The sequence below is a fragment of the Passer domesticus genome, chromosome 25 (assembly GCF_036417665.1).
Source record: "Passer domesticus isolate bPasDom1 chromosome 25, bPasDom1.hap1, whole genome shotgun sequence".
NCBI classification, from domain to species: Eukaryota; Metazoa; Chordata; class Aves; order Passeriformes; family Passeridae; genus Passer; species Passer domesticus.
In genome coordinates, this window is record NC_087498.1 from 728,273 (window position 1) to 749,941 (window position 21,669).

General features: G+C 47.1%; 1 protein-coding gene across 4 annotated transcripts in view; it reads left to right on the forward strand.

The window, feature by feature from the left end:
- Window positions 1–78: 78 nt before the first annotated feature.
- Window positions 79–21,669, forward strand: part of PPP1R12B (protein phosphatase 1 regulatory subunit 12B) — a 132,631-nt gene continuing 111,040 nt past the window's right edge. For 2 of the 4 annotated variants that reach the window (XM_064399290.1, XM_064399291.1), the window contains exon 1: window positions 81–559. In XM_064399290.1, the coding sequence (XP_064255360.1) occupies window positions 272–559 (288 nt within the window). In that variant the 5' untranslated portion in view covers window positions 81–271. Of the gene's footprint in view, window positions 560–5,396; window positions 5,554–21,669 lie in introns of those variants that run through there. The other 2 variants (XM_064399289.1, XM_064399292.1) reach the window with 2 other exon arrangements.

Sequence of the window (21,669 nt, forward strand, 5' to 3'; positions counted from 1 at the left end):
CCGACCGCGCCCGCGCGCGGGGGCCGCCGGGAGTTGTAGTCCCGGTCGCGCCCAGGTGCGGCGCCGCGCGGGGGCCGCCGGGAGCCGCGGCCGCCCCGGGGCAGGTGCGGCGCCGCTCCCGCCCGAACTACATGTCCCGGGGTGCCGCGGGGCGCGCGCGGCGCGGGCGCGGCGGCGGTGGGGGCGTAGCGAAGATGGCGGCGGGGGCGCTGCGCCCCGCTCCGGGCTGAGCGCGGCGCGGCCCCGCGCGGCCCTCAGAGCGGCGGCGGCGATGTCCGAGCCGGAGCACCTGGGCGGGAAGCGGGCCGAGTCGGCGCGGCTGCGGCGGGCCGAGCAGCTGCGGCGCTGGAAGGGCTCCCTGACCGAGCAGGAGCCGGTGGCGGCGGGGGGCGGCCGTGGCCGGCACCGCGGCGCGGGGGGGTCCCGCGTCCGCTTCGAGGAGGGCGCCGTGTTCCTGGCCGCCTGCTCCAGCGGCGACACCGAGGAGGTGAAGAGGCTGCTGGGCCGCGGCGCCCGCATCAACACCACCAATGTGGACGGGCTGACAGCCCTGCACCAGGTACCGGGGCCGGGGGGGCGGCCCGGCTGTGAGCCCTCGGTCGGCGGCGGGCCGGGGTGCACGGCGGTACCGGCAGCCCCGGCCGGGGGTGTTGGTAAACAAAGGGTTCAGTGCGCCTTGGTGCGAGCCCCGTGCGGCGCGTTCAGCCTGTGTCAGAACAGACCGAGGTGGCTCCAGCCGGGCGGTGGGATGTACCAACTTTTCACAGGGTTATCAAGTGGGATAATTAGCAAAATAAAGCGGGGGCTGGCAGGGCTGCGGGCCTGGCCAGGCAGCCAATTTATTAATTTTTTTGGAAACTTGGGATGTGATTGGGGTCTCCTGAAGTACCGGGAAGATTTCCTGGAGGAGTGTGAATTTTGCAAGATCAGGGGTGTCTGGCTAATTCCTGTGTTGTGTTTTATCAGAGTTGCTTTGAAATTCTCCAAACTGCTCCTTGGCAGGGAGCAGAGAGTGGCCGCATGGCCGATAAGCAACACAGATTCTATTAATACTCATCCAAATGTGAAGATGGTACAAAGTGGTTGCAGGAATTGGCTGCAGAGCGGTAAAGCCTTGACTGTCGAGAAATATGTGCTGTGTTCCATCTGTAGCTTTTGCTGCTCTTGTATAAATGAGTAGGAATGTGGGGGAACATGCAAAATTGCCTTCGCAGAATATTGGAAAACCTGTTGCTGTCCAAGACTGATTGAGGATTTAGCTGGGCGTGTGAAATCAGTGTCCCAGATTGGTGCATCTGGTCAGAGAAATGAATCTGATTTGGATCCAGGCCAGCTTTACAAAAAAAATTTTCTTAGTTCAAGATAGTGTAGATTAAGCATGTACATGTAGTGTAGCAACAGGAGTGGGGCAAAAAGTACAGTTCAGGAATAACATCTGGAACTAATGTGTTTGTAAAGAACAACGTGTTAACAGCACAAATATCAGGATAGTTCTTGAGTTAATCAGGATTTCTTCTTTGCTGTGCTGATGTTACGGAAGCATTTGGGACATGTACAAGGTGGTTCAGGGGCTTTGCTGGCTGCCGGCTGTCAGGGAGCAAGGGGCAGGGAGATGTATTCATTTTGGTTTAGCCTTCCAAAAATAAGTAGTGAAGTAAAGAGCATGCAAGCTTACAGACTGTCAGGTTGAATAAGACTTCAGCTGGCAAAGCAGTGACCTTTGTAATGGACAGGCCTTTTTCTTGGTTATTTGTGGAGTTTGGTGTAGCAATAGCAAATAAATTGCCCGTTGTTAGTAGCCTCCAGTACAGCACGTGTACATTTATTATCAGCTAAATAAGTAGTCCTGTGGACACTGGTAAAAACCAGCCACTGAAAAGCTGATTATTCAAAGCATTTTGACAGCCAAGAAGGTTGAATTTAAGGTGGATCTATGGTAGAGTTGGGATGACTTCATGAGGGGTTTCCAGCCAGGATGGATTGTGGTCCCCTCAGAAGGGCCTGGCTCTCCTGCTGCTGTGGGTGCTGGGAGGTGTCTGGTGAAGTGCACTGGACTCTGATGGCAGGCAGTGAGCTCAGCAAGGTCACACTCTCGGAGACCATGGCAGGCCACGTATTGACAGGCAGGCTGCAAATTGAATTCTGTATACGTAAAGGATACAGAATTGTATCATATGTGCTTAGGAGTGCAGTATCAGGTGACACTGACCAGTAACACCTAGGGCTTGATACTTGGAAGAGCTTGGATGAGTGAGCGGTGGAGCAGATGCTGGCAGTGCCAGCCAGCTGCTTACGTGAAGTGTTTCTTCATAAACTTGACAGAAAGGGAGGGTGACCTTACTGTGATTGGAATAAAAACTTTGTTCCAACATCCCGTGGATGTAATAGCAGTTTTGCTGAGGAGTGACAAGATGTTCTTGCATATCCAAATGGAACAAACACTGTTTTGTTAGAGGTTTTGCTATGCATGTGTATCCTGAGTCTGTAAATCTCTATCAGATGAAAATGTTTATTAGCATGGTCGGGGAGGTTGTTATGAGTTCCTTTCTCTGAACCTCTCCAAAATAGATTTGTTTTCATGTTGCTTGGAGAATAATGCTGCCTATGGTAAGCATCAGCCAAGGCCATTTAGGTTGGGGATCCCCAGAGCTGGAATGATATAGTACATGTGAGGATATTTAAATAACTTCTCTTAGTACTAGAAGCACAATGTTACATTACAGGGCAGATGGTAGTGACAGTCTGCCCTTGTTTAATACCTGTGCAACCAAATGGCCACTCAATGCAGAAGGAAATCCTACACATTGAAAAGAGCTGTCTTTATTGACTGAAAGATCAGGTAAAATATTTTTCTTTGGTTAAAGAATTTAATACATGAGACTTGCTCTGGATGAGCTATCAGGTCTTTTTAGGTAATGGAAGGGTTAACCAAGTCAATTGACTTAATTTGTCAGAGCTGGCAGCTGCTCCCACAAAGCCTAAGACCAATCTTACAAATCAGGTTAGTTTGTTTGAAGTGCAGAGTGGCCCCAAATATTGTGTGTGTTCACAAAGGTAAAATTACACTTGCTCTGGTATCTGGGCCACTGTGGGTAAGACCCATTGTGTACTTGCTGTGTGAGAAGCTGGCTTGGCTATTTATAGCCACAAAGCTATATGTTGAAAATAACCTTTTAAATTACAAGTGATGTTTCTGAGCCTGCAGCCTGTGTCACTGCTCTCTTTGGAAGCATCAGGTGCCACACAGACCTGCACCACAGACCGTGTCTGGAACCTGTAGGGTGGCTTCAGCTGTACTTTGTCTACCTCAGTGCCTGCAGAATGTTGCTGGAGGAACATCAGTCCTGTATTGTATTCAATTATTAACTTAATTACATTCACGGAATTATTTTTGACAATGGTTTTTGTGTCTAATGCAGAATGGAAAGCGAGATATTAGTTAAATGTGAGTGAACATTTAGAAATCATCAAGAAAACTGCTACCAGTTGGTGAAATGACCTATTGGTGGCAGTTGAACTTCTCTAGTGTTTCCAGGTGATGGGAAATGGGTATAAACTGCTCCTCTGTCTCCCAGGTGACAGATAAACCCAAAGAGTAAAGTCATATGAAAATTGAGTCTTAAGGGAAAAACATTCTGCTGCTTCTAGTTGGGAAAGCATCTCCCAATGTAATAATAGCAATGCTCGTTTGTCTTCAAGGACTGGTTCACAAAGGATGGCAGCAAAGATTGTTTATCCTCTGTCTGCCCTTTGATGATTTACTCTCTGTTTCCCTTTGGCCTGTTCCAAGGAGAAGTGAGTTGCTCATGAAATAACTCCTGTGTCATTTACAGTATTCTGCAGTACCTTGGTGATTGCTGTTGACTTTGTTTTCAGGTGCTGGGTGCCTGTGATAATTCAGGAGCTGCTTCCTGAATAGTCAGGTACTTTGCGTGGTAACTCTGGGTTAGGTGGAGGCTGTTTGTTGTTCTCAGTTTGTTATTCCTCCTTCTGAGCCAGAGCTATAAAACTGCATGCATGTCTGGTTGCTCCTCAGAGCTTTATAAGGTGGCATCTGTGTCCAAAGGTTTGGGCGATTTTCAGTTGCTGCTGAGCAAGTTTGTAATTTCCTCATACAGGTTGTGTGCAGCCGCAACAAAGCAGGAAGCAGCAGAATTTTTGGACAGTCCAGAAACCAGACAGAGATATTAGAGAGCACTCTGCCCATCACAGCAGTCTGGAGACTCGGAAGAGTCATTGAGGTGCTAACGTTGGAATAAAATCTGAAGACTGAGAGGGGAAGGAGGAGAGGATTCCCCCAGCACTCCATATCCCTAGGTGCCACAACTACACACTTTCTGAACACTTTCAGGGATGGTGACTCCATTATGTCACTGGGCAACCTTTGCCGGGGCCTGACCACCCTTTTGGCAAGGACTTCTCCATAAGATTCAACCTAAACCTTCCCTGGCACAGCTTGAGGCTGTTCTCTCTCCTCCTGTCCCTGTTCCCTGGGAGCAGAGCCCGACCTCCCCCAGGTGCCCCCTCCTGTCAGGGGGTTGTGCAGATCAGAAGGTCCCCCCTGAGCCTCCTTTTCTCCAGGCTGAGCCCTTTCCCAGCTCCCTCAGCTGCTCTTGCTGCTCCAGCCCATTCCTCAGCTCCCTTCCCTTCTCTGGACACAAAATTTCTTAATCACCGAAAGGCAGCAGCCAGTCTGTGCCTTGAAAGGTGAGAAGATAACACAACTTAGAGTGGCATGATAACTCTGGAATGAATGTTCAGGTGCCCCATTTTTGGGGCATCACAGCTGTGTTTTAAGGTAGTTCAGCTTCTGATCTTTAAGTTGGTGATGATAGCATCATAAATCAGGCTGCATTTTTTAAGATTGGGTGGCTGCATTGCCTAAAAATACATTCATTCCTGGAATAGAAGGTTATTTAGGGAGAGTCATACCTTTCCCACTGTGCTGTGCAGAGTTCCCTTCTGAAGGTGTTCTGCCAGGAAAAATAAAAGTTGCAATCTTCTTGTGCTGCATGTAACACTGCTCGTCAAAGTGAAATACAGCACTGTCAAAACCAGGGTTTATCGCTGGGGTGAGTGTAATGGGGTTTTTGGGTTCCAGTTATAAATGGGAATTTAGTAGTATGTACCATCCCACAGGGCTCAGAATAAAGTGAGATAGCTTGGAAAATGCCTACAATACACAAGGAATTTATGAGACAAAATAGTTAAAATCTGAAGTGCTGTTTTATCAGCCTCATGCTTTTTTTTTCCTTTTGGCTTACTCAGTCCCTGTTTTGCCTTGATGTTTTCATCAAGGGTTCAATTGTTTTTCCCTTGCATCTCTATTTCCAAGCAATCTCCTGAATGGGCAGAATTAACTGTAGACTACACAAACTAACCTTGAGCTGCAGTTAGAGCCTGGGAGCAGGCTGGTGCTCCTGGCAGCAGGGCAGGAAAACCTTCCCCTGGTTTGGTTTGGGGCACTTTCCACTGGTTGGTTTGGCTTCTGGAAACCGAAGACAACCACATCATTTACTCAATACTGGGTGCCTGGGAGGAAACTGCATTTTAGTAAGTAGATGGGTATTTGGGAGAGGAAATGTGCATCTTCATTGCTTCCTTCCTCAGCCTTTGTTTATCCTACCCAGTGATTCTATGCGTCAGGCTCTGCTGCTCCCCATAAACACTAAGCAAGGGAGCTGGTGGGATTTTCAGCAACAACTTCCTTCATGGCAGCAGCTGCAAGTGCTGACCCTGGTCCCTTAGTGCTGCCTGTGGAAAAGTTCTCATCTCCACTAGAGCTGCTAGGCAGTCTGGAGTTCTGGCCTCATGTGGAAAGCTCATTTGGAAAGCAAAGGTATTTTAGGGAAAGCTTGTTCTGCCTAATGTGTGCTGAAAGCTTTCTGACTTGTGCAGATGAAATTCTTGAGCCTGCATCAGAGATGGAGACAAGTTTTCCATGCTGCATACTTGTCTGAATCAACATGCCTTGATAAGATTGAAAGCCAGCTCAGCAGAAATGCAGGAATTAGCAATGAATGCAGTGCCCGGACAGTCCCTGCTCCAGCAGCACAGGGTACTGCAGCTCCTGCTGGCATGGCTGGAAACATTCAGTGTTTCTGCTCAAACATTCAGTACATTTGTGTGCAGAACTCTCAGCTGTAACCTAGATGAAGCTCCCATCATCCTGGCATTATTTTTTGCAATTTATAATGTCTTTTGCTGATTTTAATGGGGAGTGTTTGGGCTGGGATCTGTTTCTATTTCATACAGTTTTAGAGATTTAGAATTCAGACTAGGTACTGTGGGCTTGTGAGACATCACAAGTGCTGTGCTTTGTAATATACTGAGATAATATTAACTGACTAATATTAAAATATAGGACTTCTGAATTTGTATGCTGGCTCCCAGTTGAGGATTATTATATACCATAAGTCAAAAAGGCCTGTCAGACTGTGCATATTAGAGCAATCAGTTTTAAGAACGTTGGGAGAGGGGGATATTATGTAAGTGGTTGTATAAATTGATATTTTATTCTTTCTAACTTTTGAATACAAATGAGGGCTAGTGGAGCATTAAATATTCTGAAACATAGTTTTCTAAAAAAATGTGTTTGTGCAGAGGGCTGGGGTAAAGAATGAAGGAGAAACGCAGAGCCTTTCAGGGGAATGGCACCTTGCAGTGCAGTGACAGGATCCCCAGCTGAGTGAACCTTTTGACCTAGTGATGATGGTATGGCCCCAGCACGGTGAGGGTGCCCAGTATAAATCCTGGGATCTGAGTCTGCAGTTTATTTTCAGCTGTCCTTCTAAAGGGAGGTGCCACAGCTGTCCTGCAATCTCCTTTCTTGGGCTGCAGCAAACTGATCTGCACGGGGAGGAAAGGTGCAGCTTGCCTGAGGAGCTAGGCCATGTGCCTTAGCAGGAAAACTTCACTTGCTAAAAATTTTGAGACCAGATTGGACAGGACTTTGAGCAGCCTGGCCTAGTGGAAGGTGTTCCTGTCCATGGAAGGGCATTCAGTGAGATGAACTTTAAGTCCCTTCCAAACCACACCAGTTTGTGATTCTATGAAGGAACAATTTAGTGGGGATTTAGGTGCCTATTTTCATGGGGCTCACTTGAGCATGAATGGACTTAAGAACAAGCTCATGGTGAGTGTAGTCTGTCTAGGCCTGTGCAGAGGTGTGTCAAGCTGCTGTGAACTTAAAATGGAAGCAGTGGAACCCAGAGTATGGCTGTGAGATGAAGCTCCAACCTGCACAGCTTCAGGGAGCTAAATTTTATTTCTTCCCTCCACTCCTGAGATATCCCCCCTCTCACTGTAGTGAAACACAACCTTTCTTAAATACCTGATTCTTCAAATGTTTTTCAGAGGAAATTTGCTTTTCTGCATTTCCAAGCTAATGAGCACAATACCACACATTGCTAACACCAGGTCCTGGGAGTCAGGCTTCTCTTTTTACATCAAGCTGTTGACAATCTAGGACATCAGAATTCCTGATTTAGACACCTATGTAATTTTTCATGTCAGTTTTCATTCATAATAACTATAATGTGCAGTGCTTACAGGTGATCAGTATTTTAGAGAATACATCTATGTGTTCTCTTGTTAAATATTTTCCTGTAAAACAAATTTTGGAAAAATCAGTCTTCTTCCAGCTTTAAACTCTTAAGTTTAAATATAGTCTTTGCTGCTCTGAAAACAGCCAAAATAACTGAAAATTCACTTTTTAAGAGTAAATGGTATGATTTATTTTTCTTTAATGCTGATTTGTTTGGGATTTCTGTAGCTTGTTTCCTGTGGCTGGACAAAACAGAACGCTCTTAACTTCTAGGAGTTTCACTGGAAATGTTTCTATAATACAATAAGCTGACCTTGCAGAGGGACACAAGTAGCTTCAGCATTGCTTTTCCAGCATTCAGCCTTGCTCATAAATCTTTGTGAGATGTACAGAATGCAGAGTGACCACCTGCCATTAGCTTTTTATGTGTCACTGCCTTTTCAGGGTAAAACTAAACCTGGTCCCTGTCTGATCCCCTGAGCCAGAGCACTGATTTGCCACAGTGATTGCTCATCATCCATTTCTGGAATCTCTCTGAAGCCACCTCCTATTTATAATTTGTCATTCCCTGCTGTATCAAAGCATTTTGTATCAAAGACTGATGGTTTTTTACATCTGAAACGGTGGGATAGCAGCAAGTCCTAGTCCAGGCTTGTCTAAACACAAGTGCTGGCTTAGTGAGGGGACTCTAGCAGTGGTTTAGGGAAGTGAGGTGACTGTGTGTGGGCTCTGCCCATACCTGGCTAATGTCTGTTTAGTTTGGACCTGTAAATAGAGTAGCATCCCCCAGAGGAATGTAAACTAGCATGAAGCTTGCAGGGCCTGTATAGGGAGCTGCTTCCAGTTCACCACATGGGCTTTGTGCTTGAATTGAAACACCCAGAAGTGCTGCTGGTTTCATTCTGAAGTCAAAGTATGAAGCATCTTCATCTTCCAGGATTGCAATTCATATGGATCGTCAGCCTTACCCAAAACTGCTATTAGTTATGGATTATCTCAAGTGACAATTATAAAAAGCAGGAACTTTATTTTAAAAGTGGCTTTTTACACAGGCAGATAGCAACAGGACAAGGGGATACAGTTTTAAGCTAAAAGGGAAGAGGTTTATATTGGATATTGGGAAAAAAGTCTTCCCTGTGAAGGTGGGGAGTCTTGGCACAGGCTGCCCAAAGAAGCTGTGGTTGCCTCACTCCTGGAGGTGTCCATGGCCAGGTTGGACAGGGCTTGGAGCCACCTCATGGAAAGTGTCCCTGCCCATGGCAGGGAACGGAACTGTATGAACTTTAAGTTCCCTTCAAACCCAAACCAGCCTGGGATTCTGTGATCTCTGACAATTTGATACTTTATGTGAGACGTGTAAATAGGGATTTCCCCTATAGATCAGTGGGACAAGGGAGCTCTCACCCAGCTGGCTGTGAGTGCTGTGGCTTGCTTTAATTGTTTTGGTATACCCAAATATATATGTGTATGTATATATTTATGTCATTGCTCTGATATCATTACATCATTAGCAGAGACCCTGCCTGTGCCAACAGAAATAATCAGAATATTTCTCTTAAATACTGTTGTGGTACTGGAGGATGAAATGTTCTAAATTTTTATCTAACAAGCCATTTTTTCTACCCCATTTGCTCTGTGGTTTCTGTAAGTGAGATGACACACTCAGCCTAGACAGCTTTGGTGTTTTTGTGGATAGCACCTAAATCTGAGCAATTGGTTACATTAGCAGAACAAACACATGTCCAGGAAGAGGTGCACATCCTGAGCCTGGGTAGGAGTCTGACTGCACCTGTGACACACTTCATGCTTGCCAACTGTGTGATTTAAATTTTTTTCAAGTGCTGTGAACATGCCAGTAGTAGTTTCTGTGATCGTGAACCCTAGGCCCTTACCTGAGCCTTTTAATGAATATCACAAGTGATGTTGGTATGACTGACATGTTGTCTTAATGTGATAATTTGTGTCACCAAAAAAATATTCTGCTGGCCAAGATGCTTTCAAAGCAACTCCATGGCAGTGACATGCTATGTTCTAGCCTGTTACCAGATCATCTTCCATTTTTTATGCAAGATGTGTGTTTTAAGAGTCTGCAGCAAATATTTCAAGCAGAATTATGAGTTCTGGGCTGAAATAGCTCTCTAGAACAGAGATAGAAAGAGCTGCTGACTTGCTTCCAAAGGATACAGTGACTGGGTTAAACCTTCAAAGCTGGTTCCATCACTTGATGCTGGCTTTCAGTTCTTCCCTGGCTTCATGCTCCTTGCCTGTGTTCTCAGGAAGCCGACTGATCTGCTCCATGCTTCAGCCAGCTTGACTTAGTGTGGGCTGATTACACATCATACCCTTTTAGGGGATTCTGTGTACCCTGCAAGGCTTTGAAAGGTAGAAGTTGTATTCAATGGGACTCTTTCAAAGGCCTTTGAGAGGCAGAAAGACTCTGTTGAGTTGCAGAGTCTTCCAGACAGTTGTATGGATGGTCTGTGGAAGCAGTTCATTGTGGCTGTCTGGCCTGTGTCCCTTTGTTCTCCCTGAGAGCTTGGCAGGTTGTTTGCTGCAGAGCTGCTTTACAGGCATCTGCCCCAGTCTGTGCTGGTGCAAGAGCTAATTCTGTCCCGTTGCAGGACGCTGTGTGCCTCTGTTCACAAACCCTCCATCAGTCCCTTTGTCCAGTTTGTGTAGGTCCCTCTGAGGGATCTCCTGCCCCAGCCATGCCAGCAGTTTGATATCATCTGCAGACTTGGTGAGAGTGCTCTCTGTGCCATAATTGGTGTTAATTGAGTTTGTTAATGAAGACATGGATTTGTATTGACCCCATATTAGTCCAGAGGGATGCTGCTGGTAATCAGCTGCTGGCTGGACTTTGTACAGCTTATGTGCCTGATATTCTTGCCAACATCAGTCATTTGCATCTGCCATCCAGCTCCTGCCTGTTGAAAACACTGGCAGAGACGGTGTCAGAGGTGAACCATACTTGCTCTCCCATCTTCCACACAGGCAGCTTGGAAGGCAGTCAAGTTAGGCAAGATTTGCCACTGGTAAATCCACGCTGGCTATTCCACCTCCTGCTGGAAATGGCTTTCAGGAAGATTTACTCCACAGCCTTTCCAGGGGCTACGGTGAGACTGAGATGTCTGATGTTCTCTGGAGCCTTCTAACATGGTGGGGTGATGTTTGCATGTCATCAAGCCTCCCTTTGTCACCATGACATTTGAAAGTTGACAGTGATTTGCAGTGACATCAATCAGCTCCCCCTAAAGCCGTGTCTGCTTCCCACCTGGTCTCAGAAGTGGTCCATGGTCATTCTTTGGCCCTCCTTCCCTGGGTTGGGGCTCTGATGGTGTGCACTGGAGCGAACAGGACAAGTCTGTGCTTCCTGGAACCTGCACTTTGTCTGTTCCCTCGAGCATGTGTCCATCTTGTTGGATCAGGGCTGTTGTCTGGAGCACTGCTGGAGTTGTGGGCCTGCAGGAAGCTTCAGCCATACTTGCCTCTGACTCTTTGCAGTGACTGTGAGACATTCCTAGAATTGCAAAACTATGGAATGATTTGGGTTGGAGCAGCCCTTAAAGATGGTCTTGTTCCAGCTATGGCAGGGACATTTTCCACTAAACCAGGTTGTTCAAAGCCCTGTCCAACCTGGCCTTGGACACTTGTAGGGTTGGAATACTCCTGTGAGCACGAACAAACCATTTGTAGGGCATTTTCCTGATTTCCTTATCCCCCTGATTTTCCCCTCCACCAGCCCTGCCCTGCCTCTCCCCACCCCCCCACCCCCCCTACAAAATGTAAGTTTCATGGTGAAGTCTGTGCCAGGAGGGAAATAGGAGATGTTCTTTCCACTTGACTTGTCTCCTTATTCTTCAGCATGCAGTCCTGCAGGAACACAGCCTGGAACAGCACAGAACAGCAGTTGCTGTTGTGTCATACCTGTGCCTTCCCTCCTTTTTGGTGCAAACTTGCACAGCGACTTCATCAGTTCCAAATGGCTTTTCTGTCAGCAGCGGTTCAGTTCTAAGGCTTGTTGTGACCTCTGTTCTTCAGGGGCAGAAACGCAATCAGAAGTGTTGCTATGTCATGTCTCCCAAGAGAGATGATGACTGTAGATTTCTGCTTTCTGCTACCACTTTGGTAAATGTTTTTTCCCTGTCCTGCCACCCAGACATCAGTGGCTCCTAAGCTTGGATGTATTTTCTTATAGAACTTGGCTGTCTTAATTTTATTAATGGGCTTAGTAATTCCTTCCAGTTGCTGAGGAATGCTTCTCGTTGCTACAGTGTGCTGACACTGTAGGAAATGCTATAAAGCTGAACAGACATTTTTGGTTCCTGAGCCCACTTTAGTGGAGCCCTTTCTACTCTCAGTCCAGCTACCAATTTAATCACTGCTGCACTTCAGATATTAAGTGTTGCTCAGTGCTGTCTGAATATGGGAAGGGAATACAGGAGGCACCAGGTAGGGGCTGGGCTCTGGGGAGGATGCACAGCCTGTAAGCGATAGCTGCTCAAGACTGAACAGTCATAAGTCAGCTTGGTCCTTGCAAAAAGAATGTCTCAGTCCCACTTGCCTAACCTCAGCATTCCATGAGCTTGTCACAAGTCAGTCCCATGTGCCCAGCTGACGCATGTGCCACCCTGGGGTGCTGGGTTTGAGTAGCTTTGAGTGCCAAAGCTTTGTGCAGGCAAAGCCTTGCTTCTGCCAGCAGGTGAGGAAACTGGGCTGGTGGGTGGGAGTCAGTGGCACCTGTGGTTTGGAGAACAGCAAGCAGGGCAGTTAGGGGAGAGCAGCTGCAGTCCCTTTCTTGGACTAAGTGGAATAACCTCTGGCTAGGAGGGGAAGGAACCTCTGAGGATAACAGCCCTGTTTGACAGCTTGTGGCTGTGTTCTGTTGGATAGTCCTGGGTGGGACTGTTTGTTTGCTGTTCCTGGGCAGTTCCGCCATGTGTTGGCTGCTCTGTATCCCAAGATGCTACTCCAGGGCTGCCCAGATGCTTTCTGCACCAAAGTGCTGCTCTGGGGCTTCAAACTTCCCTGGAGCTGTTGAGCTTGTGCCAGGCCCTATGTCACTTGCCTACCACTGGTAGGCAACTACTACTAGAATTGCCATTAGTTTCCCAGATCCTCTAGTAACTTAATCTCATTAATTCAGTGAAAAGCTGAAAGGCAGTCGAGTTCCTTCCAGGTCCTCAGGAGTCCACTTTTCATCCAGGTGCCCTGGGGGCCAAGAAGACCAGTGGTATCCTGGGGTGCATTGGGACTAGCATTCCCAGCAGGAATCAGGGAGGGATCCTGCCCCTCTGCCCAGCCCTGGTGAGGCACATCTGGGGTGCAGTGTCCAGGTCTGGACTCCTCAGGACAGGACTTCCCCCCCTCAGGAGGGACCTGGAGCGAGGCCCGCAGAGGCTGCGGAGATGAGCAAGGGCCTGGAGCATCTCCCTGCCAAGGGCCTGGAGCATCTCCCTGAGGGAGCTGGGGCTGTTCAGCCTTGAGAGGAGACAACTGAGATGGGGTCTCATTCCTGTCAGTGTCTTCAGGGAGGGTCAGAGCAGGGCCTAGGCTCTGCTCCCTGGGACCTAGCACTGGCACAAGAGGAATGGACAGGGGCTGATGCCCTGGAAGTTCCACCTGGACATGAGGCAGAACTTCTTCCCTAACCAGTGGCTGAGCCATGAACAGGCTGCCCAGAGAGGGTGTGGAGTCCCCCTCACTGGGGATGTCTTAGACCCATCCTGGGTCTAATAATCCCGGGCCATGTGCTCTGGGATGGCTGCCTGAGCAGGGGGTGGGACCAGATGAGCCACTGGCATCCCTTCCAACTGGACACATCCTGTGATTCTGTGATTCCCAGTGCAGTCTGAGCTGCACCCAAAATACTGCTGTAGACAGAGGTACTCAGGTATTGGTGTGTCAGCCCTCTGTGCAAAGGCGCTGGGCATGAACTTGCCAAACCTCAGGTGAGATCACCCACACCTCTCCTGGGGTTTGCACCCGTTCCCTGTTCCCATACACATGGATCTGGAGGGTGGGGTGTAGGGGGAGAGGTGGGTATGTGAGGATGAAGCATATTTGCTGCAGACAAATAGTACTTCTGCAAACATCTATGTACTGGATCTATGAAACAGGACTTCCAATGAAGAAAATAGAAAAGTGATGATCTAGAAGAATTTAAATCCTAATTATTTCAAAATGGAAAGAATGATATATTGTTCTTTGTGACATATCATCTTTTATATGTTGTGGCCTGTGTGCATTCTCTTTTCTATCATAAATCACTGTAATAGGTACATGCTCTATTCAGGGAGCACACAGTGTCTGGTTTTGGGGGTTTTTTTTGAGTGTATTGGGAGAATCTGAGTCTTGGATACAGCTCAGCAAAATAGTTTAAAATGACAAATCTGTCCCACTTTTGGCATTGTGTGCTAAATAGTTTTGTAGTGTTTTCTCAGTGCTACCAGGGCTGCTGGTAGTGCTGTCAGTCTTTCCTATACAAAGATCTTGTAACCTAAAAAATTAAAATTCAGCTTTCTGAGTTTTCCCAAGCTGTAGTATTGACAGAACAGGTTCCAGAACTGCTCAGACAAATGGAAAATATCAGGTCTTCAGCATCAGTTGGAACTGGCACAAGAATATTATCCATTGTGTATGATGTATCATTTAAAGCAGCTACCAGGGGATGTCAGTGGGAAGTGACAGTTTCAAAAGCAAGTTCCAGGAAGAACCTGGGAAGTGATGAACCCAAAGCAGGCAACAAGCATGTGGAGAGGAGAAATCTGGTGGAGATGGTATGTTTGGATTTCCAAAACACTTCTGACAATATCCCTCTATGGAAGCCCTAAGAAACAAAGCTGTTGTGAAATAAAGAGATCTTATTAATTACTGTCTGAAAGAGAGAAAACAAAGGCTTGCAATAAAGGATCAGTTTGGGAGGAAGGAGAGTTATCCTGTGCATCTCCTCTGGAGTCTGTGCTGCTCTGCACACCTGTGTGTGAGACAGGAAAGGGAATAGAGCGAGGTTACAGTTTGCAAAGGCTCCTGCACAGTCAAGGCAGTGAAGTGAGAGCTGGCCCTGAAGGGTGTCTGTATTGGCCAATTCACTGATAAAATGGCTGGCAAAATTTGGTCTCTGAATGGGGAGTAATGTTTCTGGGGAAACAGTGGCTTCCAATCCAGCTGTCACAGGCTGGAAAAGCTTGTATTGTGGTCATGTGTAGATTAGTATGTGCAGTTCTCTTTCTACCATCTCAAAAAAAAAGGGAAAAGTTAGGGGAAAGAGATGGGAAATAACATCAAAGGGATCAAAGTAATGGGTTGGTTCTATATCAGGAAAGAGCAAAACTTTGTGATTCCTTCTGACTGACAGAAAGCCACAAGCACAGATAGGATAAAGGTTTCCAAAATTATATGTAAAATGGCATTAGGGATGTTCAGTTTTTCCTACAAGGAAGGATTTAAGGACATCAGAGTTTTAAAACAAATACTTTTTCTCATCCGGTGTAAAATTCAGCTGTAGAACTAATTGCTTTAGGGGACAGCTCATGCCAAAAGCTTCAATGTGTTTAGAATCTGCATAGTGGGTACTGTTCTAACTGTGTAAGTTAAGATCTGGATTGCCAAGCTTTAGGATGGATGGAAGATACAAAAAGCAATTAAAAAAACATTTATTGCAGTGAGAGTCAAGAAGAGAAAATAAGATGGGGGAAAACTAGTAAGGCCAAAAATCTACTCAAATGTTAAAGCAAAATTTTCAAAATTAAAATCTGGTGCTTTTCAGAGGGCTCATAATACTGTCCTGCAGAAATTGTGGCAATTCTGCTTTGTGCTTAGTGGGCAATTTTATTGAATTTTTTGGTAACTTGCTGCAGTGGTGTGAAGATTATATTTCATAATGTCCTCTAAACTAGAAAGAATATGTATATGTGTGGGATATCATCTTGCTAATCCAGGAGGTTTTGAGCATTTTTCTCTTCCTGGCTCATAGTAGACTGAACTGATACATCTGACTGAACAAGGTGTCCAGGTTTTCACACAAGGGATGGATTTCCTCTTTCTTCATCATCTGCACTGGCTTTTCTTTTCATTCTTGGGTGATTGACAAACAGGATTTGACCTTCAGAGCCCTAAATGGTTTGTCTTTTAAATGAATATCACTTGAGTCATTCTGAACAAGCATTCCCTCGTGCTGAAAAAGATAAGTGGTAAATATGTCTGTCTCTTGATGAGAGACTTCAGGGCTGTGCCAGCCTGTACAGCAGCAGAGCCAGGGTTTGAACTTCAGAGCATATTGCAAGAGTTATTTTTGTTCCCTTGTATTAATAGCTGCTGTAGAAGGAGCCTTGTGCTTAAGGCCAAATCCTGTCTTACAGTTACTCCAAGAATTGGCTTCTCTACAGTCTACAACTCAGTCCTCAAAATCCATTCTTTTCCATTTAGTTTAGTTGTTTCTAATCTGTAAGAAAATTGTTCAATGTTGCAGAAAGTGAACATTGATTGTAGTCCTTGGGAGGGGATCCATATGCTGACAGCACACCCAGCTTCCTGCAAATTGTGCTTGGAATTTCAGTTTAAGCCCTGGCCTGAGCAAGAACTGCCACATCTTTTAAATTACAGTGTTGTGATGAAACAAACCTTCAGAGTCCTGGAGATTGGGTGATACTTATTGTTCACAAAGCTACTAGCTTCTTTTTATAATTTATTTATTTTAAACATAGAGTCATGGAACCATTAAGTTTGGAAAAGACCTCCAAGATCATCATGTCCAACCTTTGACCAACCATCTTGTCAGCCAGACCTGAGCACTGAGTGCCTTGTCCAGCTCGTCCTTTAAACACCTCCAGAGATGGGGACTCCACCACCTCCTTGGGAAGCCCCTTCCAATGCCTGACCACCTTTTCTGTGGAGAAGTTCTTCCTGATGTGCAGCCTGAACCTCCCTGGTACAGCTTGAGGCTGTTCCCTCTTGTCCTGTCCCTGTAGCCTGGGAGAAGAAGCCAACCCCTGTCCTGCTAATGTGTTGTGCTGACCTGGTCTCAGTTCCTAACCATTCAGTTCTTCTTCAGTTTGGTTAAACTTGTTTCTCAATGCCTTGGCTTCTTGGAGCAGTGCTTGGGAAATTCTCCTTCTGTGGTAGGATGCTGAAAGCTGCACTTCTGCTGCCATGTGTTTGGCCTTTGCTGTTTGCCCACAAACCAGACTGGGCTGTCTCAGTGGTGAGGGCAGATGGTTGCTGTTGGAGAGTTCCAGACATGGCTGGAGGAGGTCACAGAAACTCTTCTAGTTCAGTCCTCTGTACTGGGACATGACCAGGTTTATCAGAGGTTTTTAGAAAAGACAGTTAATTATCCCCTTCCTCCCTCACCATCATCACAAAGCACTTTTGTGCTCCTCCCACAGAAGCCCCAGTGCGTGGCAGGCTCGGCTGGAGCCATGGGTGATGTGCTTCCTGCTTCAGCAGCACCCCTCTGAGTCATTCAGCCAGCCCTCAGTCACCCACTGGGACAGAGAGGAGAGCTGAGAAATGCTGGATTAAAAGTAGTGCCATCAGTCACTGATGCTATAACAGCATATTAGTGAGTGCTTGGTGGAAGACAGAGACCCCAGGAAGCAGCGTGGGAGCTGCCAGGGCCAGCGAGTGCTGGGGCTGCCCTGGCCTCCTCAGTGATTCCCCAGCGCTGTGTCCTTCATGTGCTTCTTTTGCCTTTAGAGTCTCCCGCCTAAATGTAGGAATATTCCTGTTTTGCTTTATTGTAAGACTTTATGAGAGTCTGGGCTCTCCTCTCTGGAGCTCTCCACCTTCTCTGCTTTGGTTTCATCTCGCACCAGTAAAACGTGATCTCTGATTCTCTTTTTGCTGAACAGGAGGGACAGGGCGGGGCCCCGTTAGTCTGTGCTGGAGGGACCTTTGGAGGAGTGTTCCCACAGGCCCAGGGAGCTGCAGGCTGTGCATTCCCTACCCAGCCCCATCCCTGCTGTGTGGCTGCAGTGGGTCAGGGAGCAGCTGTGGGGGGAAAATGTGGAGCAAATGTCCTGGTTTCCCCAACTTTTTACAGCTTGTTCTCTTTTTATCTTCCTGAATTCTTCTTCAGCCAGTTTGTTTTATCCAAGAGTTTATTTCTGTGGTACCCTAGAAATAGATAAACCAAATTTGTGATGCCACAAAAATTCTTAAGAAATGCTATTGGAAAATGGGGTAAGTTGTTTGGGTTTTTTTGGAAGTGAGTTTTATTTCTTGTTTTGTTCTGTTTTTTTTAAATTTCTTTAGCTGAGCTTTTTCTCATTCATGTCCTATTCATATAATGCATTTTTTTTTAGTTGTGGAGACTAGAATTTCTTATGATATGGAAAATCTCTTGCATTATATAGAAGCCTAATGATATTTTATGGCTTGTTTTGTTCCTCTCCAAGTAATTTCTAGAATTTGCTTTGATTTCTGAGCTTGGAGCTGATATTTTCCTACAGCTATTTTTTATAATCCTGAGAGCTTTTCCCTGAACTCAGTAATAAGCTCAGAGCCTTTCATTTTGGTATGTTTTGTTGGGTGTATTTTGTGCCTGTGATTCACTCTGCAGTGATCTGCACTGCATTTCATCTGCTGTTTTATCAGCAGTTGCTCAGTACTGTAAGATTTTTCAAGTTTGTCCTTTGCTTTACCCCTTGAATAGTTTCACCAGCAAATTTCACCTCACTGATCACCTCCTCCTCCATGTCCTTTATGTGGCACATTTGGTAGCACAGACCCTGGGGAGAGAGCTTTCTGCAGAGCTCTCCAGGAAGATCTGTCTCATATTCTGGTCCCCTCATCAGGAAAATACATTTAATTGTGCAAGAATCTTCCGTCTTACCTGGGAAATTCAGTGGCTTCAGGAGCTGCAGTGAGGGGCCTGTTGAGAATCCTTTAGAAAATCTCATTGAATCTCTGGAGTTGGAAGGGACCGACAAGGGTCATCAAGTCCACAGGCACAGTCCTCTGCACAGGACAACCCAAAAAATCACATCATGTATCTGAGGTAAATGTCATGGATCATCTGGACCTTCCTTTTCTTCATGCTTATTTACCTTTCAAAAGACTCCAGTGGCTTTCTGTCACATGACTTCCCTCTGTAAAAGCCTTGGTGGATATTTTCCAAAATACAACAATTTCTTATACACCTGCTCTTTTACATTGTGCCATCCACTAATGTGACCCCAGCAGGTTGGTGGTTCTTGGGTTTGGTGAAATCTTTCCCTTCATTTCAGGAGTTTCTTCACTTACCAGTGACTTTCTTTCCATCTTCTTAGTCATATAGTGACACACTTGCTGTTTGTCCATTTGTCTGGTGCTACACCAGAGGAGGGCCAAGCTGGATATCAGGAAAGATTCTTCCCCCAGAGGGTGCTGGCACTGCCCAGGCTCCCCAGGGAATGGGCGCAGCCCCAAGGCTGGCAGAGCTCCAGGAGTGTTTGGACAGCACTGCCAGGGATGCCCAGGGTGGGATTGTTGGGGTGTCTGTGCAGGGCAGGGGTTGGACTGGATGATCCCTGTGGGTCCCTTCCTGCTCAGAAGATTCCATGATTCTGGCAGATGTAGCCTTGACGTGGTTTCTGGGACTGTTGCCCAGGCAGTCCTGCTCCCCAAGCAATCCTGTTGTCCAGCTCCACTTCCAAGCCAGTGAGTTTCTGGAGCCTCCCCTGGCTGTGCACCTGCCATGCCTGCAGCAGGGAACTCACCTGCATCCCATGGCCATCACCACCTGCCCAGACGTGTGCCTGAAATCCACCTGCTCATGGCCTTGCTTTTGCTTCAAGCTGGGAACTCAGCCCACAGCCAGGGGTGCATCCATGGTCTTGGGGATCTGCAGTCATGTTGCAGTGAGAGAAACACAGGATTGCTCTCCCAAGGATCATTTCACTGCTTCTTCCTTTGAGCTCTTCCTTCACAGCTGGCACAGAGATGGGGCTGCATTTTGATCCCTCTGAAAGTCTTCTGTGTGATGTTCTTTGTGTCTCTACTCTTCAGCAGAAACCATAGCATTGTTTGAGCTGGAAGGAGACCTTGAAGACCCATCTAGTTCCAACTGCCCTGCCATGGGCAGGGGCACCTTCAACTAGACCAGGTTTTGCAGAACTTCATGCAGCCTGGCCTTGAACAGCCCTAGGGTGGGGCATCCACAACTTCCCTGGGCTACCTGTTCCAGGGCCTCACCTCCCTCACAGTAAATTATTTTTCCTTAAGATCTAATCTAAAGCTGCCCTCTTTCAATTTGAACCCATTCTCCCTTGTCATGTCACTACATGTTCTTGTAAATAGTCTTGCCCCATCTTTCCTTTAAATTTCTCTAAGGCACTGGAAGGCAACAATTAGGTCACTCTGAAGCCCTCTCTTTTCCAGGCTGAACAATCCCAATTCCCTCAGCCTTTCCTCATAGGAGAGGTGCTCCATCCCTCTGATTAACTTGGTGGCCTTGTCTGGACTGGGGTGATCCACTCAGACAAGAGGTTGTTCCATGCCTCTGGCAGTTGGGCTTTGTTGACAAACCTCACCCTCTGCTTAATTCTCCTGTTCACCATCTGGGTTGTAGTACTCTGTTCCTGAAGGTTTCCTGTGCCACCCACTCCAGGGCAGACCCGTGCTCAGGAGACACAGTGCAATAAACAGAGAATTCACCATCCTCCAGCTGGACTTGCACCAGGTTTTGATTTACTTCAGGCATGAGTAAGGGCTGTAGTTCACCCGTAAGCCCAGGCTGCCTGGCTGGTGCTCCTGGTGGTTACAGAGGTGGGGAGCTGGCTCTGCTGCCAGCTCTCCCTTTACTGGATGCATTCATTGCTCTCACCATTTCTGGCTGTGACCTTTTTTCAGCCTCTGCCATCTGTGTGACACTTTGGAAGTCCTGTTGGGGCACTCGGGCAGAGTTCACAGCAGGCTGCCAGGACCTCAGCCACGCAGGCATGTGCGCAGCACTGAGGCAATAACTGGGTTTATGTTACTCTGAGGAACACACAGAAGTTTGTATCGGGTCTGTGTTTCTTAGATCACAGAGACCACAGTTTCTGGTTAGATTTGAAATGTGATTCATGCCACTGGGGAAAGTTGACACCTTAGCTGTGTCCATCTTTCAAAGTACCAAGATATCTGATGTCATGCTCTGACAAGGGGTAGTGCATGGCTGCATCCTTGGCACACTCAGCTACCCTGTGAGAGTCTCACAGGGCAGTCAAGCAGTTCCTCTCCCTCTGCAGTGACCTTATTCCACAGGTCATTTTCTTTAAAAGCTCGCTGCTCTCTGTGCCATGCTGGCCACCACCTCTCTTTTCCACAGACATCACCAGAATGGAGTTCCCTGCCCTTTCTTTGGACTGCTGATGGCAGCAGGAATGGAATGTGCTCAGAAACAAGCAGTGAAGGATTTTGTTACTGGTGGCTGTGCTGAGATTTGCTTTAATTTGTTTCCCACAAGAACAAAAAACTCAAAGACACTTTGCTGTGACCGAGCAGCCCTAACAGTGTCAATTGATTTCTTTTTCTTCTTTTTTTCCTGTGAATAAAGGCAAGTGCAAATGAGCTCTGCCTGAAAGTGTGGTTGGCATTTGAAAACTCATACAAATTGGATCCTCAAACATATGTATTTTTCTAGTATTGGGAGTTCTTGAAAAAATTTTACCTCTGCTCTGGAGCCAGGTTGGGGGAGCTGGGGGTGTTCAGCCTGGAGAAGGATAAGAGACTCTAGGGGCCCTTACAGTGCCTAAAGGGGCTCCAGCAGAGCTGGAGAGGGGCTTTGAACAAGGGCCTGAAGTGTCAGGACACAGGAATGGCTTCCCACTGCCAGAAGGTACGGATAGATGGGATATGGGGAAGGAATTCTTGGCTGTGAGGGTGGGGAGGCCCTGGCACAGGTTGCCTGGAGCAGTTGTGGCTGCCCCTGGATCCCTGGAAGTGTCCAAGGCCAGGCTGGATGGGGCTTGGAGTATCCTGGGCAAGTGGAAGGTGTCCCTGCCCATGCCTCTCCTGGAGCCAATTTAGGCACTGGAAGAGGCCCTTAGGTCTCCCCAGAGCCTTCTCTTCTCCAGGCTGAACACCCCCAGCACTCCCAGACTGGCATCAGAGCAGAGGGACTTCAGAGCTTTAAGTTCCTTTCAAACCCAGACCAGTCT